This window comes from Anomaloglossus baeobatrachus, chromosome 1 (genome assembly GCF_048569485.1).
Source record: "Anomaloglossus baeobatrachus isolate aAnoBae1 chromosome 1, aAnoBae1.hap1, whole genome shotgun sequence".
NCBI lineage: Eukaryota > Metazoa > Chordata > Amphibia > Anura > Aromobatidae > Anomaloglossus > Anomaloglossus baeobatrachus.
Genome location: NC_134353.1, coordinates 53,142,935 through 53,168,515, shown reverse-complemented (window position 1 = coordinate 53,168,515; position 25,581 = coordinate 53,142,935). Strand labels below are relative to the sequence as shown.

The 25,581-nt window shown below is 43.7% G+C and overlaps 1 protein-coding gene across 2 annotated transcripts in view; it reads left to right on the top strand.

The window, feature by feature from the left end:
- Window positions 1-579: 579 nt before the first annotated feature.
- SMYD1 (SET and MYND domain containing 1) overlaps window positions 580-25,581 on the top strand; it is a 92,860-nt gene continuing 67,858 nt past the window's right edge. The window contains exon 1 of one of the 2 annotated variants that reach the window (XM_075332655.1): window positions 580-853. In XM_075332655.1, coding sequence (XP_075188770.1) covers window positions 717-853 — 137 coding nt within the window. In that variant the 5' untranslated portion in view covers window positions 580-716. The remainder of the gene's footprint in view (window positions 854-25,581) is intronic. The other variant, XM_075332656.1, reaches the window with a different exon arrangement.

Here is a 25,581-nt window from a genome sequence, read left to right as displayed (position 1 = left end):
AACGACGCTCAGAGAGTAAGGCCAACCAAGTGTGAAAATTTGTGTCGAATGCTGAAGAACCTTCCCGAACATCTTGAATACCTCCTGACAGTTCCTTCAGGATATTCTATTACACACATGGCTATTTTTAAGTATCATTACATTGCATGAACTCTACTGGATGCTTCTAGAGATCCCTCGTATGTGTCCGCTGCTTATACTGCCACAGCTACACAATCCTTTTATTGAAGTTTCCAATGAAACAGCTGCTGCAATAAACTTTTTTGTTTTGTATTATTTAATTAAAATTTCATAGTCGGACCCGAGGCACAGAAGGCCGTGGCACGTTGTCACAGCTGTTGTCACTTGACGTGACCGAGCAACTGGTCTCCAGAAATAGCCGGCAGAGAAGAAAAGGTTTCATGGAGCTTTTGTATAAATGGAATATTGTATTATATCATTATGGGCGCAGGACACTTGCCAGGGGTTGGATTATAGGAAATATTATTCAGGCGCTTTGGAAGATATGTCAGCCAGGCGAAGGGTGAGGGCTGGTGAGACAGAGCACTGAGAGGGTCTCCAGCCACTTCTGAGCCTTGGGATGGGGAGGGGTGATGTTCCTTTTATAGGACTGTTCTCCGGGAATGTGAACGTGCTGAAATAACAGACGTGACTGAGGATTGGGGCAGTCATTAGCACAGCCGGACTGACTTCACTTCACTCTTCAGCTCTGGGTTATGACACTTGCAGAGATGGAGAATGTAGAAGTGTTCAACTCCGAAGGTAAAGGACGGGGTCTAAAATCCATCAGGGACTTATGGTCTGGAGATGTCATCTTTGCAGAGCCGGCTTATGCTGCCGTAGTGTTTGACAAGTAAGTCATCGTGGAGGTTTTCTTGCAATGGGTTTAGAGATACAGATAAGGATCTCATCAACGCAACTCGTTATAGTGTCTAAAGTGATATTTTACTACATTTTTCAATTTTATGTATTGTAACTTTTTGCTTTTTTTAACAGCATACAATTATTTTATCCATTCTTTTAGATTGTAGAGCCATTTCCTATGTGGAAATACAACATACTCATTAATATCTTGGTTAGCTGAAAGATCCAAGTTGAAAAACTTCATTTTTGGCAAAAAAAAAATAGCCTTGACGTTACAACAACAAACAGTCATTTTGGTGTAATTTATACATAGTACTGCTAATTTGATAAGCAGACAATCAATCCATTACTATGTTTTTGGCCCGAGTAGGAAAATGGAAAAATCTTATTGGATCTAGAGAAAGCTTGGTTCTACAAGATCTGAGCTGGATTTATAGAAAACAACCAGACTTGTAGTAAATCTAGGATCTTGAAAGAGAATAATGAATTAATTAGGTTTGAAAATCATGAGCTTAAATAGAAAAGTGAATGAGTTAATGCTACATTTCTTAGGGCTATCACCATTGAAGATGGGAACCTAACGCAGTTGACCAGCCTTGTGCTGGATGCATTAGCTCACCAAATTTAGCCGGATTTGCCAATGTTCTGCTTATGTTAATCTGCTGCCTGTGGCCATCTTTAGGCTCGAATTTTCAAAGAGGCTAATTTTAGGATAAGAAAACCCATGCAAACAAATTAGTGAGGATGTCCTTACAAAATTGAAGATGGGAACCCAACGTAGTTGACCAGTTTGCCATCCCGTAGAACGAGCCTTATGCTGGATGGACTAGCTCACCAAATTTAGCCGGATTTCCCAATGTTCTGCTTATGTTAATCTGCTGCCTGTGGCCAGCTTTAGGCTCCAATTTTCAAAGAGGCTAATTTTTGCATGAGAGAACCCATGCAAACCAATTAGTAAGGCTGTCCTTACGGGCAAAATTGAAGATGGTAACCCAACGTAGTCGACCAGTTTGCCATCCTGTATAACAAGCCTTATGCTGGATGGACTAGCTCACCAAATTTAGTCAGATCTCCCAGTATTCTGCTTATGTTAATCTGCTCCAGTTTTCAAAGAGGCTAATTTTAGGATGAGAAAACCCATGCAAACAAAGAGAAAAGGAACTAATGTGAGTAAGAGGTGAGTTAGAATATGCCCAATGGGCCCAACAATACAATGCAACAGAAAATGGCATTGTGCCACCATAACAAGCTGTCTCAGCAAAGTAGAGGTGCCAGTTTAAAGGGATTGTCCTATCAGGACAGCCCCTTTTTCTATCATGGCTGATGAGTTGATCACCAGAAGTTTACTAGGGAAGATCGAATACTTCGATTATTCGGCTTCGCGAATATTTTCCGAATACCTTGCCGCTATTCGACTATTCGATGCGCAATGTAAGTCTATGGGAAGCCCGAATAGTTCCGAATAGTTGTTATTGGGGTTTCCCATAGACTTACATTGCGCATCGAAACTTCGCGAATAATCGAATAGCGGCGAGGTATTCGGAAAATATTCGTGAAGCCGAATAATTGAAGTATTCGATCATCCCTAAAGTTGACATTTCAGGAGTTTACATTCATATTGCCTAGTCCTTCGAAACTAGTCACCCTCTTCTCATTGTGTCCTATTCAACCTAATGACAGAGTGCAAAGGTCTCAGTTGAGATAATCCCTTTAAATATTTGTGATGACGATTCCATTGTACTATTTGCAGTTCTTTGAATGGTTTATTTTTGTCCAAAGAGCTGTGTATGACCTACCATAGCAAATGCATAGCTTATTGTGGAATCTATAAAGGCGCCTATGGTCTTAAAGTGGATCTATCACCAGATTTCATAATACAAACTTCATATATAATACATACTTCCCTTAAACCTGATGAGGATGGTGTACTTACTATGAAAATCCATGTTGGAATGGTGCTGTGGAATTCTAGAATTAATACTCACTAATTTCCCAAAGGTAAATAGTTACCACCCTTCCCACTTAAACTAGCTAAAACCTATATTATCTTACACCAACAAAAATGAGAATTGAAACTGCCTGGTATTGGTAACTATAATATTTAGATATTATTTATTTTGTGGTAATCAAATGATCATTTGTTATGGCTGGCCTGCAGTTCTTATCATATTTCATAAATAATTAGGAAGCACCAGTCTAAAAATACTAATATTACCCCTTTGTGACGTTTTTCACTATAATACAGCTTTATCAGGGGGTTAGAGGCCTATGACTCCCTTGATGAAGCCGTGTCACAGCGAAACATGTCAAGGTTCTTGATCAAGCTGTTTCATGGCGAAACCTGTTGGGGGAAGGTAAATATTGTATTGTATATTGTATTAATCTTTAACTGAATTCATAACTATGAGGCTACATTATTCCACGCTCTTCCATCAGACACTGAATACAGGTTATATGTAATCTGTACTGACACAGATCATCAGACAGAGCACTGTGCTACTGAGTAGTCTTTTATGGTATACGTCCATTAATATCTACACAGTGTAATGTCGTCTTGTCATATGCCAGTATATTAGTTATCGCTCCTGTGACCTTGGGTGCTGTGCTATGAGGATGACATGGAAACTCTATACCTTGTACTAGACTTGGCTTCACTTTGTGTATATATCATTGTGTAAGTCAGATGGCTTCACTGGATGTCTCCGCAGTTGTTCTTCCTAAAAAAATGAATCAAGCAGAGTGCAAAGTAAAAAAAAAACTTTACACACTTCCATATTGCATAGTTGGCGGGGTGGTTTAATTGCAGGAATATCAAGTTATTGTCAGACCATGCTTAGCACACACATTGTTGGCATACTGGCGCTTTGTCAGAGGACACGTAGGAACATTTATACAGTGATGGCAAGGTGTTTTTTTTTATTGAGCGGATTAATTAATTAATGACACCGGATTTAATAAAGAGTTTGGAGGAGGGAAGATGTTTTAAAAAAAAATAAATACAAATTTTTAAGTTTTGGTCTTGGCGCCGCCCCCTGGAAGGTGCCGCCCCAGGCACTGGCCCTCCAGTGCCTAGTGGCAAATACGGCCCTGATGAGCGGTATTAACCATTATCCTCTATATACTAAATTGCTGAGACGCTGATTAATAGCCAAATTTCAGGAACTGGTCCCTGCTCTAACCCAGTCAAAAGACCCCACCTAGGGGGACTTTGATTGAAGCAGGAGTGAAGACTGAAAAAAGCAGCAGGGCCCATACTCAATTATTGTTCCATTCATACTCATCTTAGCTTCGGGTCTTGGTGTTTGGGGAAACCAGGGACTGGCGATCTGTGGGGTCCCCAGGAGCCAGAATCCAAAAGTTCTATCATTTATTACCAGGGCACAGGTGACTTATACTTTTCCCCCAGAATACTACTGTTTAATATCCATATTAATTAACAAAACCTATATGCAATCGAGTTCCATTATGATCCAAGTTCAGTTCTGTAGGATGGCCAGGTCTTTTCGCCCTTACTGGCAACATTAAGTGATCAGGTAGACTGTTGCTTTCTTCTTCACACTCTTGAGGTCACGGAGGGGGAGGAAGGTCATGTTATAGAGCAACAGGAAGCAACACTGACTGGAGTAAACCATGACGGAAGCCAATCATTGGACATTTGGGATCATGGCATACAACCGCTGAACACAAACAAGTGCATCTCAATAAATTAGAATATCATCAAGTTAATGTATTTCAGTAATTCAATACAAAAAGGAAACGCATATATTATATAGAGTCATTACACACAGAGGGATCTATTCCTATATATTATATAGAGTCATTACACACAGAGGGATCTATTCCTATATATTATATAGTCATTACACACAGAGGGATCTATTCCTTTATATTATATAGAGTCATTACACACAGAGGGATCTATTCCTATATATTATATAGAGTCATTACACACAGAGGGATCTATTTCTATATATTATTTAGAGTCATTAGACACAGAGGGATCTATTCCTATATATTATATAGTTATTACACACAGAGGGATCTATTCCTATATATTATATAGAGTCATTACACACAGAGGGATCTATTCCTATATATTATATAGAGTCATTACACACAGAGGGATCTATTCCTATATATTATATAGCGTCATTACACACAGAGGGATCTATTTCTATATATTATATAGAGTCATTACACACAGAGGCACTGAAAATAAAGATAGCGCATATGAGAAGCACCCGTGGGACAAAATTTGTTACAGCGTATTAAAAACTGCTCACCTGATGATGGCAAGTTTATCTTGCTGAAACGCGTTGTGATAACAAGAGCTTTATTTGTTTTAATCTAATTGTCACAAATAAAGCATAATTATTCACAAAGAAAACCTGAGATAATAGATCTATTAGCGCTCAAAGGACCGGTTTTATCTATCTACATTACACACAGAGGGACCTATTCATATATATTATATACAGTAGAGTCATTACACACAGAGGGATCTATTCCTATACATTATATAGAGTCATTACACACAGAGGGATCTATTTCTATATATTATATAGAGTCATTACACACAGAGGGATCTATTTTGCGTGTTTATTTCTGTTAATGTTGATGATTATGGCTTACAGCCAATGAAAACCCAAAAGTCATTATCTCAGAAAATTAGATTATTATATAAGACCAACTGAAAAAGTGATCTTACACTCAGAAATGTTGGCTCCTCCTGAAAAGTCTGTACAGTAAATGCCTCACTACTTGGTCGTGTCCTTTTGCATGAATTACTGCATCAATGCGGCAATGTGGCATGGAGGGATCAGCCTGTGGCACTGCTGAGGTGTTATGGAAGCCCAGGTGGCTTTGATAGCAGCCTTCAGCTTGTCTGCATTGTTGGCTCTGGTGTCTCTCATAGTTTCTCTGTGGGGTTTAGGTCAGGTGAGTTTGCTGCCAATCAAGCACAGTGATACTGTGGTTAGTAAATCAGTTATTGGTACTTTTAGCAGTGTGGACAGATGCTGCTGGAAAATGGAATTTCCATCTCCAAAAAGCTTGTCAGCAGAGGGAAGCATGAAGTGCTGTAAAATTTCCTGATCGATGGCTGCGCTGACTTTGGTCTTGATAATACACAGTGGAGCTACACCAGCAGATGACATGGCTCCCCAAACCATCACTGATTGTGGAGACTTCACACCAGACCTCAGCAGCTTGGATTGTGGCCTCCACTCTTCCTCCAGACTCTGGGACCGCGATTTCCAAATAAAATGCAAAATTTACTTTCATCTGAACACAACGCCTTGGACCACTGAGAACAGTCCAGTTCTTTTTCTCCTTGGCCCAGGTAAGACACTTCTGGCGTTGTCTATTGGTCATGAGTGGCTTGACACAAAGAACGCGACACTTGTAGGCCATGTCCTGGATATGTCTGTGTGTGGTGGCTCTTGAAGCACTGACTCCAGCAGCGTCCACTCCTTGTGATTCTCCCCCAAATTTTTGAATGGCCTTTTCTTAACAATCCTATCAAGGCTGTGGTTATCCCGGTTGCTTGTGCACCTTTTTTGACCACACTTTTTCCTTCAACTCAACTTTCCATTAATATGCTTTAATACAGCACTCTGTGAGCAGCCAGCTTCTTTAGCAATGACCTTTTGTGACTTACCCTCCTTGTGGAGTGTGTCAATGACTGCCTTCTGGACATCTGTCAAGTCAGCAGACTTCCCAAAGATTGTGTGTCCTACTGAACCAGACTAAGGGACCATTTACATTCTTAGGAAGCCTTTGCAGGTGTTTTGTGGTAATTATTCTAATTTTCTGAGATAATGACTTTTGGGTTTTCATTGGCTGTAAGCCATAATCATCAACATTAACAGAAATAAACACGTGAAATAGATCTCTCTGTGTGTAATGACTCTATATAATATATAGAAATAGATCCCTCTGTGTGTAATGACTCTAAATAATATATAGGAATAGATCACTCTGTGTGTAATGACTCTATATAATCTATAGGAATAGATCACACTGTGTGTATTGACTTTATATAATATATAGGAATAAATCTCTCTGTGTGTAATGACTTTATATAATATAGGAATAGATCCCTCTGTGTGTAATGACTCTATATAATATAGGAATAAATCCCTCTGTGTGTAATGACTCTTTATATTATATAGGAATGGATCCCTCTGTATGTAATGACTATATAATATATAGGAATAGATCCCTCTGTGTGTAATGACTCTATATAATATATAGGAATAGATCCCTCTGTGTGTAATGACTCTATATAATACATAGGAATAGATCCCTCTGTGTGTAATGACTCTATATAATATATAGGAATAGATCCTCTGTGTGTAATGACTCTATATAATACATAGGAATAGATCCCTCTGTGTGTAATGACTCTATATAATACATAGGAATAGATCCCTCTGTGTGTAATGACTCTATATAATACATAGGAATAGATCCCTCTGTGTGTAATGACTCTATATAATACATAGGAATAGATCCCTCTCTATGTAATAACTCTATATAATATATGCGTTTCACTTTTTGCATTGAGTTGCTGAAATAAATTAACTTTTTGATAATATTCTAATTTATTGAGATGCACTTCTATCTGCTGACTAGCCTACGCAAGCTGCAGGGCATAATGGGTCAGAGGAAGGTTTTCACTGTTGCATTTCTATTTTGATTTCTAAATGGACACAGGACATGCATTGATGAGGAATTTACTATAACTGAGTCCTCTGCCCCCTGTCTTATCCTCATCTTCTGGCATCTTCACAGTTTACTGACGCTGCCAGAGTCCCACCGCTCCATCTTGTGACAGTAAGGCGGCTTTCACACTACGTTTTTTTAACATCTGTCATGAACGTTTTTTTAACGCAAAAATGGATCCAGTGCAAATGTGTTTTCATTTCAATGCATTTGCAATGGACTCGCGTCAACATGCGTTCACCTGTGTTGCGTGCGTTATAGTAAGGATCCAGCGACTTGCAGTTTTTTAACATTTTTCAAAAACGCTAATTGTAGCGTTTTTTAGCTGCATCTGTCGCGGGCGGAGGAGGGGACGCTGCGCTCACCCACTGCTCGGGTCCGGCTGCTGCTGCTGCTGCTCGGTGGTGGCTCGAGCGGTGGGCCGGATCCCGGGGACTCAAGCGGCGTTCCTCGCCCGTGAGTGAAAGGGGGGTTGATGTGTGGTTTGGGGATATTGTCCGTGACGTCACCCACCGTTGTGGTGAAGTTGTGACACCATCGCTGCTCTGGACGGGGATCCCGGGAGCGATGACAGGGAGCTGCTTGGATGTTGGTTCTCCCCTCCGTGGGTAGGGTGTTTGGTTGTCCCGGGGCCCCGGTGAGGGTTTTGGGGATGACAGGCGGGTTACGGGGCCTGGTGAGATGCAGGGTCGCGGGGGCAGCGCTGTGCCGCACGGCACGGTGGTACTCACTCAGCCAGTAATTTACATGGAGTCTCTGGTCAAACAAACGGCTGGATGGACGGGTCCCACAGGCGGCTGCGGTTGTTTTTCCCCTGACCCCAGGTTGGTAGTGTAAGTCCTTTCCTTCCCCTTCGTGTACGCTCCTCCTGCGCTCCGGTTTCCAGCTGGCTCCCCGGTTCGGTACCGGTGGGCCACCGCCCAGCCCCGGCTACCTACGGTTCCACCACGACTGTCTTCCCGGCTCCCACAGACGGCCACTACCATCTGCCTCACTGGCTACACGAGGGACCTAGGCTCCAACCTAGGCCCCAGTCTGCGTCTGCCTCTCTGCAGACCTCCTCTCTCTTCCTCTGCCTGGATTTGTCTGAGCTGATTTTTGCCTCAGGCCAGCTAGACTCCTGGGTGGGCGTGCCTATCTGCCTGACTCCGCCCACCTTGTGTGTCTGTCTGAACCTGAGGGAAGAAATCAGGTCTCACTGGGGATGTCTGCTGTGAACTGCTGGGGGTGGGGGGGGTGTGTGTTGTTACCTGTGGCCCCTGGCTTGTTCAGGGCGCCACACATCCAAATACTGCAAATTGCTGGATCCTGACTATACTGCACGCAAACGCATGTGAACGCTGGCATGCTGATAGACAGGATCCTGCTTGCTCTACTGAGCATGCCCAGAAACCAGCCTCGGGTGATCAGTCCCTTTCTCCCTCCCTCTCTCCCCCTCCCTCTCTGCCTCTCTCTCCCCCTCCCTCTCCTCTCTCTCTCCCCCGCCTGAGAGCTGCGGACACTCGTAACCAAGATAAATATCGGGTAACCAAGCAAAGCACTTGGCTTAGTTACCCGATGTTTACATTGGTTACGTGTGCAGGTAGCAGGCAGCTCGGCTCCTAGCACCTGCGGTTGCTCGTAACCAACGGAAATATCGGGTATCCAAGCAAGTTACCCAATGTTTACCTTGGTTACGAGCCTCCGCAGCTGTCAGAAGCCGGCTCCCAGTCTATCACATTCAGTTCCACTGACTCCCGATCACATGACTCCAATAAATTTAAAGTGACAGGATCTTGCAAAATAACACATGCGTTTGCATGCGTTTTTTTGCTGTAAAAGCAGGATCTGCTTTTACAGCAAAAAAACGTTCATGACGCATGTTAAAAAAACGTAGTGTGAAAGCAGCCTAACTTCTTTCTGGCATCTTCACAGCTTACCACTGCAGCTCCAGTCCCATGGCGCCACCTTGTGACAGTAACTTCTGACTGGCTGAAAGTCAGATGTTACATCACTGGGTCTCAATGCAAATCTATGAGAGCCAGATCAAGGTCCAAATGAGGCTCTCATAGAGTTACATTGAGTTGTGACCTTCGGCGTGAATTTAGAAAGAACTTATTATAAAGTGGGCAATAATAAAATAGCAAATTAAAATAGTCAGACATTTAAACTTGTCCATGACTCTTGCTTGAAAGCGACAATAAGTAAATACATGTAGATACGTATTTACACAGGGAGATGGATATGTTGCTCTAGGATGCCTGAAAGTATTAATTTGCTGATTCCAGGTCCTACTGCTGGGTTACTGACATAATTATTTGAATGATCTGCAGTGCAACATGTCAGATACACTGATATGTAAAGGTTTGGGCACCCGTGGTCAACATTACTGCTGAAAACAGATAAGCACGTTGAAAAAAAATAATCTCCTTTGTATTTTATGCAAAAAAAGAAAAAAATATTTTTGACTTTTACATTTGAAAAATTACAAAAAGGAAAATGGGCCAATGCAAAAGTTTAGGCACCCTTACAGATTTGTGTGCTCAAACAATTTTTACCAAGGTTCCAGATCTTAATTAGCCAGTTGGGGTTATGGCTTGTTCACTATCATCGTTAGAAAAGGCCAGATGATGCAACTTTATAAAAAGCCAGCCTCCTCTAACCTTCTAAGCAGCTGCCTAGCACTCTGAAAATGAAAATGGTGGGGGCCCAAAAAGTAGTCACACTAGGTGAGTGCAGAATTCTGAATTCTTACGGCGCGTGCACTGTACACTTTTCGGATTCTCCCATGCCAGTGGCAAGAGTGAATGGTCATGTAAGCACAGGAATACGATTTGCATACTTCCAGCCATATTCCTAGCCTCACTCAATTCCCTTGTATTGAGCGATCTCACACATGTCTAGTTGGCATGTAACTACATGCATGTAAATCGCATACTTGCAATTTCTTGACCTCCCACTTTTTATGCCAGCACCAGAGAATCCTGACAGTGTGCAGTACATGTGATGGTAGAATTCAAAAGTCTGCAGTCAGATAGAAAGACTGCAGACTCATCACAAACTTGGATAACTCCTTTAATGCTAGCAATATACTGTAAATACAAATATAGTAACCCTTAACTTGTGAGACAGCACAATATTTTATTAACATAGCCCTGTATCATGTAATCTTACAAGTTATGGATTGTTAAATATATACAGGATCAGAACTAATAACAGCACAAGAATACATCACCAGAACTACCAGCAGTACTGAAATACAGCACAAGAATCACCATCAGTACATGGTTCATCAATTGTAATGTCAGATCAGACCCATATACATTTGTATCGCAAGAACCTACAACTCCCAGTATGTCCTTAAGAATGATAAGGAGATACTGGGAGTTATTATCAGTCATCATCTTACTGCAGATCATACAGGAACTACAGTACTAAAGAGAAATTATTCATATTGCAAATAATCACTTACATCCAGGCACATTATACATGATGTTGTCTTTGATTGCAGGCGCTCTTTTTCTTTTCTTCATTTTGTCCAGACACCATAATGACTTTTCACATCCACAGCTTGTCTCTGCAGGCTTCCATCATTTCCTATCTTCTGCAGCACATCCCGACATGGTGCCTTAAAAAATAAAAGAATGATTATAATGTTCTTGAATAAAAATATTTGTCCTATGCTGTGTGCCTGAATAAATAATTGCCCCTCATTGTGTTCCCTGGACAAAATATGGCCCACACACTCTCCCTATTATGCTACATTGCTTCAACACTGCCCTTTCCTTTCCATACTGTGCCCCCGCCTTACACTGTCCTTTCACACTGATTCCCCTCTATACTGCTCCCTTACACTATCCACCCATGCCATTCCATCTCTATATCCCCCACACACCACCCAGTTACTATTCTGTGCCCCCTCACACTTTTATCCCCCTTACTGTCTTTTCACACTATTCACCTCAAAAGGCTCCTCATACATCCTCCCATTCTGTCTCCACTCACATCCCCCTGCTATGCATAATGTGTCCTCACATGTTTACCTCCTCTCTCTCTATACTGTTCCCTCACTCACACACCCTGCTCCCCATACTGTGTTTGCACCCATCAACTTCACTCCTCATACTGTGTATAAATACATCCCCCTCTCATACTGTTTCCTCATACATGCCCCTCCTTGCTCTCCACACTGTTTCTGCACCCATCCCTCCCTCACTTTTCATACTGTGTCCTCAAATTTCTCCCTTCCCTCTTTCTCCCTATAATGTCTCCTCACCCATTCCCCAGCTCTCCATAATGTGTCTGCACCAATCCTATCCCCCTGACTCTCCATACTGTGTATGGATAGATCCTTCCCTCTCATATTGTTTCCTTTTACATTACCCCATCGCTTCCCATATTGCATCTGCACCCATCCTCACCTCTCATACTGTTTCCTCATATATCCCCCCTTGCTTCTCAAGCTGTGTCCTCAAATTTCTCCTCCTCTCACACACCATACTGTGTCTGCACCCATCCCATCCCCCTGGCTCCCTATACTGTGTCTGTACCCATCCCCATTGCTCTCCATACTGTGTCTGCACTCATCACATCCCCTCAGTCCTCAAAATGTTTCTTCATACATTTTTCCCTAGCTTCCAACACTGTGCCCCTCCCCATCCTCCACTTTGCTCCCCATACTGTGTCCACACCCATCCCATCTCCCTCATTCCTCATACTATTTCCTAATGCATACCCCCTCATTCCCCATGCTGTATCCACACCCATCCCCTCACTTTGCTCCCCATTTTGTGTCAGTAGCCATTCCCCCTTGCTTCTCAAACTTTGTCTTCAAATAACTCCCCCCACCCAATTACAATAAATCTTTGGGGTCTTCAGCTCCACTGGAACACTTAACACAAACGCTGTCTGTGCCTTTGAGGTAATGGCAAATGAAGTCAGCAGCATGATCAGGATCACACTGTTAACGTTGTGCTGACCTGGAAGTGCTGGTTTTTAGGGCTTCAATTGTACAAATGTCTGAAAGGTACGAATGCAATTTATTACTTGAAGTCAACATGTTGTACTTTCTCTGAGCCAGCTGTCAGCTTGACAGCTGGCTCAGAAAATTGCTGAATATCAGTCCAGGGGGCATCAAAATTCTGCCACTTTGGCAGATGAAAGAGTGCATGCGCCAGAGCACAATGGAGGCCTCTCTGTGAATGACACAGGACGCTTCATGCATACAGCGCTTGGCAGGAGGACAGCGATCGCACAAGATTGAGGAGGCACCAGACTGAGATCAACGACAATCATCGGACCAGACTGTTCACTAGGTGAGTATTATAAAAGTGTTTTTTTTATGTTATATGGAGTGGCCTGGGCACTTATATACAGCATTCTAGCATAGTGTATATAAGAGCTCTCTGGTGGTGCCACTGCTCATAGCGGAAAAACCTGGAGACAGTTTCCCTTTAAAGCCATTCAGAGGTGGACTTGCTGGTGTGTTTTGGATCATTGTGCCGCTGCATAACCCAAGTTCGCTTTAGCTTGAGGTCGAACAGATGGCCCGACATTCTCCTTCAGGATTTTTTGGTAGACAGCAGAGGTCATGGTTCCATTTACGACAGCAAGTCTTCCAGGTCCTGAAGCAGCAAAACAGCCCCAGATCATCACACGGCCACCACCATATTTTACTGTTGGTTTGAGGTTTCTTTTCTGAAATGCTGTGTTACTAAACTAGATGTAATCGGACATACACCTTCCAAAAAGTTCAACTTTTTGTCTTGTCACAACACAGAGTATTTTCGCGAAAGTCTTGGGGATCATCAAGATGTTTACTGGCAAAACTGAGACGAGCCGTTATGCTCTTTTTGCTCAGCAGAAGTTTTTGTCTTGGAACTCTACCATACCAGCTAATTTTGCCAAATCTCTTTCTGGAGTAGCCATGAACACTGACCTTAACTGAGACAAGGGAGGACTGCAGTTTTTTGGATGTTGTTGTCTGGCATTTTGTGACCTCTTTGATGAGTCATCACTGCACTTGTTGGGTAATTTTGGTCGGCCGGCCACTCCTGGGAAGGTTCACCACTGTTAAGTGTTTTTGCCATTTGTGGATAATTGCTCTCACTGTTGAGCGCTGGAGTCCCAAAGCTTTAGAAATGGTTTTATAACCTTTTCCAGACTGATATATCTCAATTGCTTTTTTCATTTGTTGCTGAATTTCTTTGGATTGTTGCATTATGTTGAGCTTTTGAGGATCTTTTGGTCTACTTCACTTTGTCAGGCAGGTCGTATTTAAGTGATTTCTTGATTGAGAACAGGTCTGACAATAATCAGGCCTGGATGTGGCTGGGGAACTTGAACTCTGTTTCCCAAATATGTGATAAACCACAGGTAATCTATGTTTTAAAGGGAGGGTGCAGTAACTTTTTCACACAGTTAACTGTCTGTTTGTTTGTTTTTTTTCCTTAATAATGAAGACCTTAATTTATAAACTGCATTTTGTGTTATCTTTGTCTAATATTTTAATTTGTTTGGTGATCTGAAACATTTAAGAGTGACAAACAAGTGTCGCGGGCGGGGAGGACGCTGTCGCTGCTGGTCGCTCGCTAAAGCTCGGGTACGGCGCTGCTGCGGCTGCTGCTGCTCAGTGGCTCGAGCGGTGGGCCGGATCTGGGGACTCGAGCGGCGCCCCTCGCCCGTGAGTGAAAAGGGTGGTTGGTTTGGGGGATTTAGTCCGTGACGCAACCTACGGGTCGTGGTGAAGATGGGCACCACCGCTGCTGGTGACGGGGATCCCGGGAGCGATGGTAGGGAGCAGCTGGGATGTTGTTTTCCCCCTCCGTGGGTAGGGGTCGGTGGTCCCGGGGCCCGGTGATGTGACGGGGAGGCAGGGTTGGTGAGGTGCAGGGTTGCATGGACAGCGCGGCGCGGTGCCGGATGGCACGGGTGTACTCACTCAGTAAGAGATGCACAAAGTCCTCGGTAAACCAAATGGGTGGATGGACGGGTCCCACAGCCGGCTGCAGTGTGTCTCTCCCCGGACAGGTGATGGCGGCTGTCTTTCCCTGCACCTTGATGTACTTGTTTGACTACTATGGATCCCCAACGGTATTCCGCTCCCCGGTGTATGGATGCCGGAGGAGCCCGTTTGCCCGCAGGCACTGGCCCTTGGGTCTCTAGCCTTAGGCGGTAGCTGTATACCCTCATGGTGTGGGCGGTTGCCTTCTATCGGGTCTTTGGCTGTTAGGAAACCCCTGGGGTTCCGGTCACACTGGGATTTGACTATTGTCGACGGCTCCAAGCCTGGTCGGGGTCCGATGGCTCTGCCTGTGTGTGCTGGCTTCACTTCGCTCCCCGGTCGGTACCGGCGGGCCGTCGCCCGACCCCGGTCCTACGGTTCCACGTTGCTTCACCACTCCTGCAGACGGCCACCACCGTCTGCCAACCTTGCTGTCAGTGCCTGGGCCACAAACCCAGACACCCTTCACTTCAACCTCCTCCACTGAACTCCTGAACTCAACTGTCACTTTTCCCGCCTCCAGGCCTGTGAACTCCTCGGTGGGTGGGGCCAACCACTTGGCTCCGCCCCACCTGGTGTGGACATCAGACCCTGGAGGGAGGCAACAAGGGTTTTATATTTGGCTAATGTTACTGTCTAGTGGGGGTGGGGGTGTTTGTGTGTTATCTGTGATGACCTGGCTAGTCCAGGGCGCCACACAAGCAAAAGAATAAAAAAATCCAGAAGGGGGCAAACACTTTTTCACACCACTGTATAAACTGTAAAATAAGTGGATGAGAAAGAACAGACTGATGTATTATGGCGATGGCTGGAGGGAATATGTCCTTTCATAAAGCTATCAGAGGTTCATTCACCATGAAGCCAGACTGTCTATGACTTCAGAAAAATGCAGAGAAGTCTTCCAAGCTGTTGCCATGGTCTGTTCAGCATCCAAACATGAGAAGAAATAAATTATCTGTTGTGTTTCAGGGATGTTTTCCTTCTTCGTGAGTCAGGCTGACACTTTTATTTCAAGACATTTTTGTATGTTGGGTTCTCATTAAAAAATTTTAATAGAATCTCATTATCCTTGAGAGTCGAGAGCAGCTAAGAAATGTGTCTCGGTGGAGAATCTAGCTTGAATTCAAAAAATTCCATGTAATGCCTCTTTTCTCCTGCGGAGGCAGTGTAGGGGAATTGAACACTTGCTGCTTTGTTGCCCTAAAGACTACTGATGAGCATCGCTAGCAAGTCGTGCCTCAGCAGCGATGTTGCTAGCGATGTTGCTTAGTGTGACGGTACCTTAAGCAACATCGCTAGCAACATCGCTGCTGAGGCACGACTTGCTAGCGATGTTGCTGTGTGTGACATCCAGCAACAACCTGGCCCCTGCTGTGAGGTCGCTGGCTGTTGCTGAATGTCCTGGACCATTTTTTAGTTGTTGCTCTCCCGCTGTGAAGCGCACATCGCTGTGTGGGACAGCGACAGAGCAACAACTGAATGTGCAGCTAGCAGGGAGCCGACTTCTGCGGAGGCTGGTAACCAATGTAAATATCGGGTAACCAAGAAGCCCTTTCCTTGGTTACCCGATATTTACCTTCGTTACCAGCGTCCGCCGCTCTCACTGTCAGTGCCGGCTCCCTGCTCTCTGCACACATATCCAGACTACACATCGGGTAATGAACCCGATGTGTACTCTGGCTAGGAGTGCAAGGAGCCAGCGCTAAGCGGTGTGCGCTGGTAACCAAGGTAAATATCAGGTTGGTTACCCGATATTTACCTTAATTACCAAGCGCAGCATCGCTTCCACGCGTCGCTGCTGGCTGGGGGCTGGTCACTGTTTGCTGGTGAGATCTGCCTGTGTGACAGCTCACCAGCAACCCGTGTAGCGACGCTCCAGCGATCCCTGCCAGGTCAGGTTGCTGGTGGGATCGCTGGAGCATCGCTTAGTGTGACGGTACCTTTAGATTACTGCATTGTACTGCATTTTAATTGCGTGGCAGCTGTAAAAATGCTATACATCAGCTACCTTCATAAGGTGTGAAAGTGACAACCAGCAGAGGGTAACAGCTTCATTTAAATAGAATGCCTAAAAAGTACAGTGCCTACAAGTAGTATTCAACCCCCTGCAGATTTAGCAGGTTTGATAAGATGCAAATAAGTTAGGGCCTGCAAACTTCAAACAAGAGCAGGATTTATTAACAGATGCATAAATCTTACAAACCAACAAGTTATGTTGCTCAGTTAAATTTTAATACATTTTCAACATAAAAGTGTGGGTAAATTATTATTCAACCCCTAGGTTTAATATTTTGTGGAATAACCCTTGTTTGCAATTACAGCTAATAATCGTCTTTTATAAGACCTGATCAGGCCGGCACAGGTCTCTGGAGTTATCTTGGCCCACTCCTCCATGCAGATCTTCTCCAAGTTATCTAGGTTCTTCGAGTGTCTCATGTGGACTTTAATCTTGAGCTCCTTCCACAAGTTTTCAATTGGGTTAAGGTCAGGAGACTGACTAGGCCACTGCAACACCTTGATTTTTTCCCTCTTGAACCAGGCATTGGTTTTCTTGGCTGTGTGCTTTGGGTCGTTGTCTTGTTGGAAGATGAAATGATGACCCATCTTAAGATCCTTGATGGAGGAGCGGAGGTTCTTGGCCAAAATCTCCAGGTAGGCCGTGCTATCCATCTTCCCATGGATGCGGACCAGATGGCCAGGCCCCTTGGCTGAGAAACAGCCCCACAGCATGATGCTGCCACCACCATGCTTGACTGTAGGGATGGTATTCTTGGGGTCATATGCAGTGCCATCCAGTCTCCAAACGTCACGTGTGTGGTTGGCACCAAAAATCTCGATCTTGGTCTCATCAGACCAGAGAACCTTGAACCAGTCTGTCTCAGAGTCCTCCAAGTGATCATGAGCAAACTGTAGACGAGCCTTGACATGACGCTTTGAAAGTAAAGGTACCTTACGGGCTCGTCTGGAACGGAGACCATTGCGGTGGAGTACGTTACTTATGGTATTGACTGAAACCAATGTCCCCACTGCCATGAGATCTTCCCGGAGCTCCTTCCTTGTTGTCCTTGGGTTAGCCTTGACTCTTCGGACAAGCCTGGCCTCGGCACGGGTGGAAACTTTCAAAGGCTGTCCAGGCTGTGGAAGGCTAACAGTAGTTCCATAAGCCTTCCACTTCCGGATGATGCTCCCAACAGTGGAGACAGGTAGGCCCAACTCCTTGGAAAGGGTTCTGTACCCCTTGCCAGCCTTGTGACCCTCGACGATCTTGTCTCTGATGGCCTTGGAATGCTCCTTTGTCTTTCCCATGTTGACCAAGTATGAGTGCTGTTCACAAGTTTGGGGAGGGTCTTAATTAGTCAGAAAAGGCTGGAAAAAGAGATAATTAATCCAAACATGTGAAGCTCATTGTTCTTTGTGCCTGAAATACTTCTTAATACTTTATGGGAACCAAACAGAATTCTGGTGGTTTGAGGGGTTGAATAATAAATGACCCTCTGAATAAACTTATCACAATTTAAAAAAAAAAAAAAAAAAGAAATAACATTCTTTTTTGCTGCAGTGCATTTCACACTTCCAGGCTCATCTGCAGTCCAAATGTCACAATGCCAAGTTAATTCCGAATGTGTAAACCTGCTAAATCTGCAGGGGGTTGAATACTACTTGTAGGCACTGTAATTATTCCCTTCAAAAAAGGGATTTCTTATGTTTATATAAAGGCCGCTTAAGGCCCGTTTCACACGTCAGTGAAAACACTGGCGTTTTTCACTGGCGTGTAAAACACGCACATGTCCCTCCGTGTGCCGTGAATCACGGCACACGTGGGTTGTCTAAGTGCAATCCGGGCTCCGTTCTCCGTGGCCCGTGATTGCACTTAGAAATCAACTCACCTGTGCTCGCTCCCGCTCTCCATGGTGCTGATCGCTCCCACGATGCAGCATCTGGCCGGCGCTGACCCCCGCAGCAGCTGCTTCCGGGTCGGCTGTGTCGTGCATCATTAATATGCGCGACAGTAATCAGACGGCTCAGAAGCAACAAGCTGCACGGGCTGCAGAGAGCGCGGCTGAAGCCGGGTGAGTAAAAATGTTTATTATTTTAAATGCACGTTTTTTTCTGGCACATGTTTCACGGACCACACCACTGCGTGGTCCGTGGGACATCAATGATGCCAGAAAAAAATGGACATGTCTACGTGCGGCAAACACGCACACGCGGGTACGCCGCACGGAGACACGTGCAGTGAAAAATCACTGACGTGTGAGCAGACCCATTCATTATAATGGGTCTGCGTATGACAGTGATTCTGGTACGTTTAAAAAAAAGCACAAACGTCCCAGAATCACTGACGTGTGAAAGGGGCCTTACACACAACAATATCGCTAACGATATGTCGTCGGGGTCACGGAATTCGTGACGCACATCCGGCCTCGTTAGCGATGTCGTTGTGTGTGACACCTATGAGCGAGTGTTAACGATCAAAAATACTCACCTAATCGTTGATAGTTGACACGTCGTTCATTTCCCAAATATCTATGCTCGTGCAGGACGCAGGCTGTTCGTCGTTCCTGAGGCTCTCACATCGCTACGTGTGACACCCCAGGAACGACGAGCAACACCTTACCTGTGTCGTCCAGCAATGAGGTGGGCGTGTCGTTAATGCGGCTGGTCTCCGCCCCTCCACTTCTATTGGCAGGCGGCTGTGTTACGTCGGTGTGACGCTGCACAAATCTCCCCCTTAAAAAGAGGTTGTTCGCCGCCCACAGCGACGTCGCTAGGAAGGTAAGTCCGTGTGATGCTTCCTATCGATATTGTGCGCCACGGGCAGCAATTTGCCCGTGACGCACAAATGACGGGGGCGGGTGCTTTCACGAGTGACATCGCTAGTGATGTCGCTGCGTGTAAAGCGGCCTTTAGTGTAGGGCTTATGTATACATTTGCTTCTTTTCCCTGTATAGTCTATGTATTTAGTATCAATGATATTTGGTTTTAATTAAAAATGTTTATGCCTCTTTATTCGGCAGCTTGCATTTGTGATAATACACTGCATGCTGCTCCATAACTATGTAAAAATCTTCCAGTTTTTTGTATCTTAAAAAAAGACAGTTTTTGTTTGTCAGCTTAAGGCCCTGGGCGCATGCTGCGGTTTTTGCCGCGGATTTGCTGCGGTTTTGCTGCAGAAAATGTTCATAACCTTGCTGCAGTCCTTCCCCAGCAAAACCTATGGTAAAAAAAAATGCTGTGCGCACACTGCGTTTTTTTCTTCTATAAGTTTTGCTGCATGTTTTCTGCAGCAAAAAGAATGTGCATGTCACTTCTTTTCCGCAGGTACCTGCCGTTTTTGCCATAGATAATAGTAAAAAAACGCAGGGAACAACCTGCGGAAAAAACGCACTAAAACCGCAGCAATTCCACACAAAAACCGCAACAAACCTCGGCAAAAATGCATGTGGTTTTCGGGTGCGGTTTGCTGCGTTTTTTTACCGCAGGTGCGGTAATCTTTCAGTTGGTCCGGAATTTTCTCAAGAAAATTGTATTTTCTAGTGCGCACAGGGCTTAGGGTGTGTAGCTCAGTGGTAGAGCATTTCACTGGAGTTCAAAGGATAGCTAAATACTTTTTTACCTATATATTCATCCATACTGTTTATTAACCATATGAAGTTGAATTCATTTGCATATGCTTTCTTTGTATGAATATTAGTTAAAAATGATTGCAGTTTTGATGAGTGTCTATGAGAAAAAAGAGATGAACTGAAGACTAAGAAGTCACTTTCAGTATTGACACTGAACTGAATTAAGCAGCTTGCAGTGTATTGAAATACATGCAAGCTGCAAAAGAGAAATAGCTAAAATGGAGGACATAAATAAGCTGTAAACAGAGACTTGTATCACATCATAAACATTTTGACAGATGCCTACATAACACATCCAATCAGGTAGATCACTTTTGTTTTCTCCTCTTCTCTTCTGCAGCTCTTAAACCACTGCACTGTCATTGGGATGAGAGTAAAGCAAAGCTGACAGTGCCGTGAGATGAGAACTGCAGATGCAGATCTGTTTGTAATCATTATCTGGGGGTGTATTCTTTTTTTCCCCTGCATGACACCTCCTACTTATGATTGGTCAACATCATATAGAGGAAAACCTCAACGACCCAAAAAAATAATATTTGGTACTATACCATTGGTCATAGCGAAAGTTGGACTATAAACATTGCGAACATTATGCTACATTAAACCTAGCTAATATCTTCATCACAAAGATGAAAAATTAAAAAAAATCTAAAATATATAATTTATTCACCTCTTCAGCCACTTTATCACGATGCTAAAACTGGTGAAAGGTCCTCTTTAACAGCTGCCCTGTTCTCTCCGTTGGCAGGCCATCAAATGATCACCTTACCCTCTCCTGGTTGTCACTTTCACAGCTTATCATGGTAGCTGACTGTAGTATTTTTACATTCATGTAATCTTAAATCAAGTGTGAAAGCTAAGTTTACCATACCCCGAGAAAAAGTCACTTTACTGCCCTAATCTTGGATCTAAATACCTTCACCAAGGCCGAGTAGTTTATTTCGAATTGGCATTTAGCCCCCCCCTTGTTTATGCCTCTACGCTTCCTAACCTCTGGCACCCCTAGGTGGATGAAATCTTTGCTGGCCTCATTTTTAGGGTGCTTCTTGAGGGCCACTTCTCAGTGATTTAGACATGAACATTAATCCTGCACATATCATTTTAATTGTCCATATTCGAAATTATGAGTCTGCTATGTGTATGCATCCAATAAATAACCACGCGGTGATCAGATCACGTTGCCATGATCGGAGCAGGACATAGACTGAGGAACTAGAAATAGTAATAGCGAGTGTCTTGGTTGGAATCCAAGGGTCTATATTCTGTCACTATTGGTCAAACTGCAGTAAACAAACTTACACATATATATATATATATATATATATATATATATATATATATATATATATATATATATATATATATATATATATATATATATATATATATATATATATACACACACACACTGTATATACAGTACAGACCAAAAGTTTGGACACACCTTCTCATTCAAAGAGTTTTCTTTATTTTCAGGACTCTGAAAATTGTAGATTCACATTGAAGGCATCAAAACTATGAACTAACACATGTGGAATGAAATACTTAACAAAAAAGTGTGAAACAACTGAAAATATGTCTTATATTCTAGGTTCTTCAAAGTAGCCACCTTTTGCTTTGATTACTGCTTTGCACACTCTTGGCATTCTCTTGATGAACTTCAAGAGGTAGTTACCGGAAGTGGTTTTCACTTCACAGGTGTGCCCTGTCAAGTTTAATAAGTGGGATTTCTTGCTTTATAAATGGGGTTGGGACCATCAGTTGTGTTGTGCAGAAGTCTGGTGGAAACACAGATGATAGTCCTACTGAATAGACTGTTAGAATTTGTATTATGGCAAGAAAAAAGAAGCTAACTAAAGAAAAACGAGTGGCCGTCATTACTATAAGAAATGAAGGTCAGTCAGTCCAAAAAATTGGGAAAATTTTGAAAGTGGCAAAAACCATCAAACGCTACAAAGAAACTGGCTCACATGAGGACCGCCCTAGGAAAGGAAGACCAAGAGTCACCTCTGCTGCGGAGGATAAGTTTATCCGAGTCACCAGCCTCAGAAATCGCAGGTTAACAGCAGCTTAGATTAGAGACCAGGTCATTTCCACACAGAGTTCTAGCAGCAGACACATCTCTAGAACAACTGTTAAGAGGAGACTTTGTGCAGCAGGCCTTCATGGTAAAATAGCTGCTAGGAAACCACTGCTAAGGACAGGCAACAAGCAGAAGAGACTTGTTTGGGCTAAAGAACACAAGGAATGGACATTAGACCAGTGGAAATCTGTGCTTTGGTCTGATGAGTCCAAATTTGAGCTCTTTGGATCCAACCACTGTGTCTTTGTAGAAAAGGTGAACGGATGGACTCTACATGCTTGGTTCCCACTGTGAAGCATAGAGGAGGAGGTGTGATGGTGTGGGGGGGCTTTGCTGGTGACACTGTTGGGGATTAATTCAAAATTGAAGGTATACTGAACCAGCATGGCTACCACAGCATCTTGCAGCGGCGGGCTATTCCATCCGGTTTGCGTTTAGTTGGACCATCATTTATTTTTCAACAGGACAATGACCCCAAACACACCTCCAGGCTGTGAAAGGGCTATTTGACTAAGAAGGAGAGTGATGGGGTGCTACGCCAGATGACCTGGCCTCCACAGTCACCAGACCTGAACCCAATCGAGATGGTTTGGAGTGAGCTGGACCGCAGAGTGAAGGCAAAAGGGCCAACAAGTGTTAAGCATCTCTGGAAACTCCTTCAAGACTGTTGGAAGACCATTTCCGGTGACTACCTCTTGAAGCTCATCAAGAGAATGCCAAGAGTGTGCAAAGCAGCAATCAAAGCAAAAGGTGGCTACTTTGAAGAACCTAGAATATAAGACATATTTTCAGTTGTTTCACACTTTTTTAAGTATTTAATTACACATGTGTTAATTCATAGTTTTGATGTCTTCAATGTGAATCCACAATTTTTAGAGTCATGAAAATAAAGAAAACTCTTTGAATGAGAGGGTGTGTCCAAACTTTTGGTCTGTACTGTATGTATGTATATATATATATATATATATATAAAAAATTATTCTCTAATGAGCTGAATCATCTGTAAAACACAAGAAAGTCCCAGAATGTCTGATGATAAGTCTTATAATGTCAGAGTATAGATATGGGTGCGGTACACAATGCAAGGGCCATTTTGTCCTGAATTTTGGATATCTTCATATAATTATGTCCATAAGATCAGCAGACCCCTTAGACAACATTGCTTCTCATTAAATCAAGTCAGTAGGACATTGCATTTAGGGACTCCAGCTGACAGATCCAAATCCTGGGTCAAAACATACACGTGGAACATAGCGTAAACATCCTGAATCCAACAATGTATCACTTAGATTACTGGGTGCAGCTGTTCTGACATAATCAGAGTTTTTAGATTTAGCTATGTAGCAGAGCAGAGTTGCCCCCACCCACACCAGGCTCTCATAGAGATTGTACATTGACAATGAGGTGCCAATCACAGCTGGGGGCGTGCCAGACTACCGTGTGTGACTTTGTAGTCCGAGCAATGATAAGAACCCTGATGTTTAAACAAACATAACAAATAAACAACAGATCGGACTGTGACAAGACCGGCAGTCTTGAATTCTATATGTTAACCCTTGCAGCATGGTGACTTCAGCTTACATAGCAAAACCTTACTGACAAATTCCCTTTAACCCCTTCATGACCTAGGACATAATGGTACATCGTAAAAATAATGAATGGATAATCACCACTGGCTGCTGCGGTGAGCCAGCGGTAATCCCCGCACATGTCTGCTGATTTGAACTGCAGACATGTGTGCCTTGCAGGCGCAGGTGGATTCACGATCCACCCGTGCCTGTTAATCCCTTAAATCGCACTGTCAAAATATGACAGAATGATTTAAAGCATCACAGCAGGGAGCCGATGGTTGTCATGGTAGCACAGGGTCATGTGATGACTCCTGTTGCTATCATGATGTAGTTCCTTTTACACCCAGCAGAGCAGCGGCTGTTACAGGAGAGCAACATTTCTACTGATCAGAGCTGTGCAGCTCTGATCAGGGGAAATGAATGAGTGATGATCCTTATAGCCCCCTATGGGGATTAGTAAAATAGAAAAAGTAAAAAAAAAGGTTTTAAAAAAATAAAATAACCTATAAGTTCAAATCACCCCCCATTTGCCTCATTGAAAATTAAAGGGTTAAAAAAATAAAAAATATACACACATTTGGTATCACCGAGTTCAGAAACTCCCAATCTATCAAAATATAAATTCAATTAATGTGATCGTTAGACGGCGTAGCGGCAATAACAGGCGATCAAAACGTAGCAGCTGTACAAAAATGGTATAATTAAAAACGTCAGCTCGAGACGCAAAAAATAAGCCATCACTAAGCCATAGATCCCGAACAATGAGAACGCTACGGGTCGCGGAAAATGGCATAAAAAGTGCGCCACTTTTTTTGGACAAAATTCAGAATTTTATTTAACCCCTTAGATAAAAGTAAACCTATACATATTTGGTATCTACAAACTCGCACCGACCTGAGACATCACACCCACACATCAGTTATACCATATAGTGAACACGGTGAATAAAATACCCCCAAAACATTTGTGCAATTTCACTTTTAGTGCTAATTTTTCCGCACTTGGAATTTTCTTGCCGTTTTCCAGTACACTAATGTAGCGCCCCTGAGACTCTCAGGGCACTACAGGGAACTGCATCTGGAGTAACAGGCCGATACCACCAAAACACAACCAAAATCCTAGTTCTCCACTCCACACTGGGCATAGTGGATTAACCATGGAAGGGGATGGTCGCCATGGGAATGAGTCCCTGGGATTAGCCAGCCTGGTGGGAGGGGTCAGCAGTCAGTCTAGAGAGAGTAGCACACAGAAGAGGTGTGCGGACGTGCCTGAGCTGGGTCCATGTAACGGTGACCCGGGGGACACAGGAGAGAGGTCGCCAGGACGGGTACCGGAGATACCGCTGGGACCGGAGCACGAATGGGGCACAGGGCCCTAGGTCAAACGTCAGTTTCATAAGGTTTGATAAATACCTGCACGGTGTGGACACCTTCACGGACTTCACCGAACAAAATAATCTGGGGGCATCAACAGTAAACTAGGATCGGGGTTCAGACACTTACCTCTCCGCAGGGTTTGCACTGCCCGCCGTACGGAGGTGACTGTACCCTAAAAGGGACAGTCAGGGCCCCAAAATGCTCCATGCTACGGTGAGCCAATTAAGGCTACTTTCACACATCCGGTTTGAGCCCTGCGGCTCAATCCGGCTGTGAAAACTATGCAACGGATGCGGTGAAAACACCGCATCCTTTGCATAAGTTTTTACATGCGGTCGGTCCGGTTTTTTCC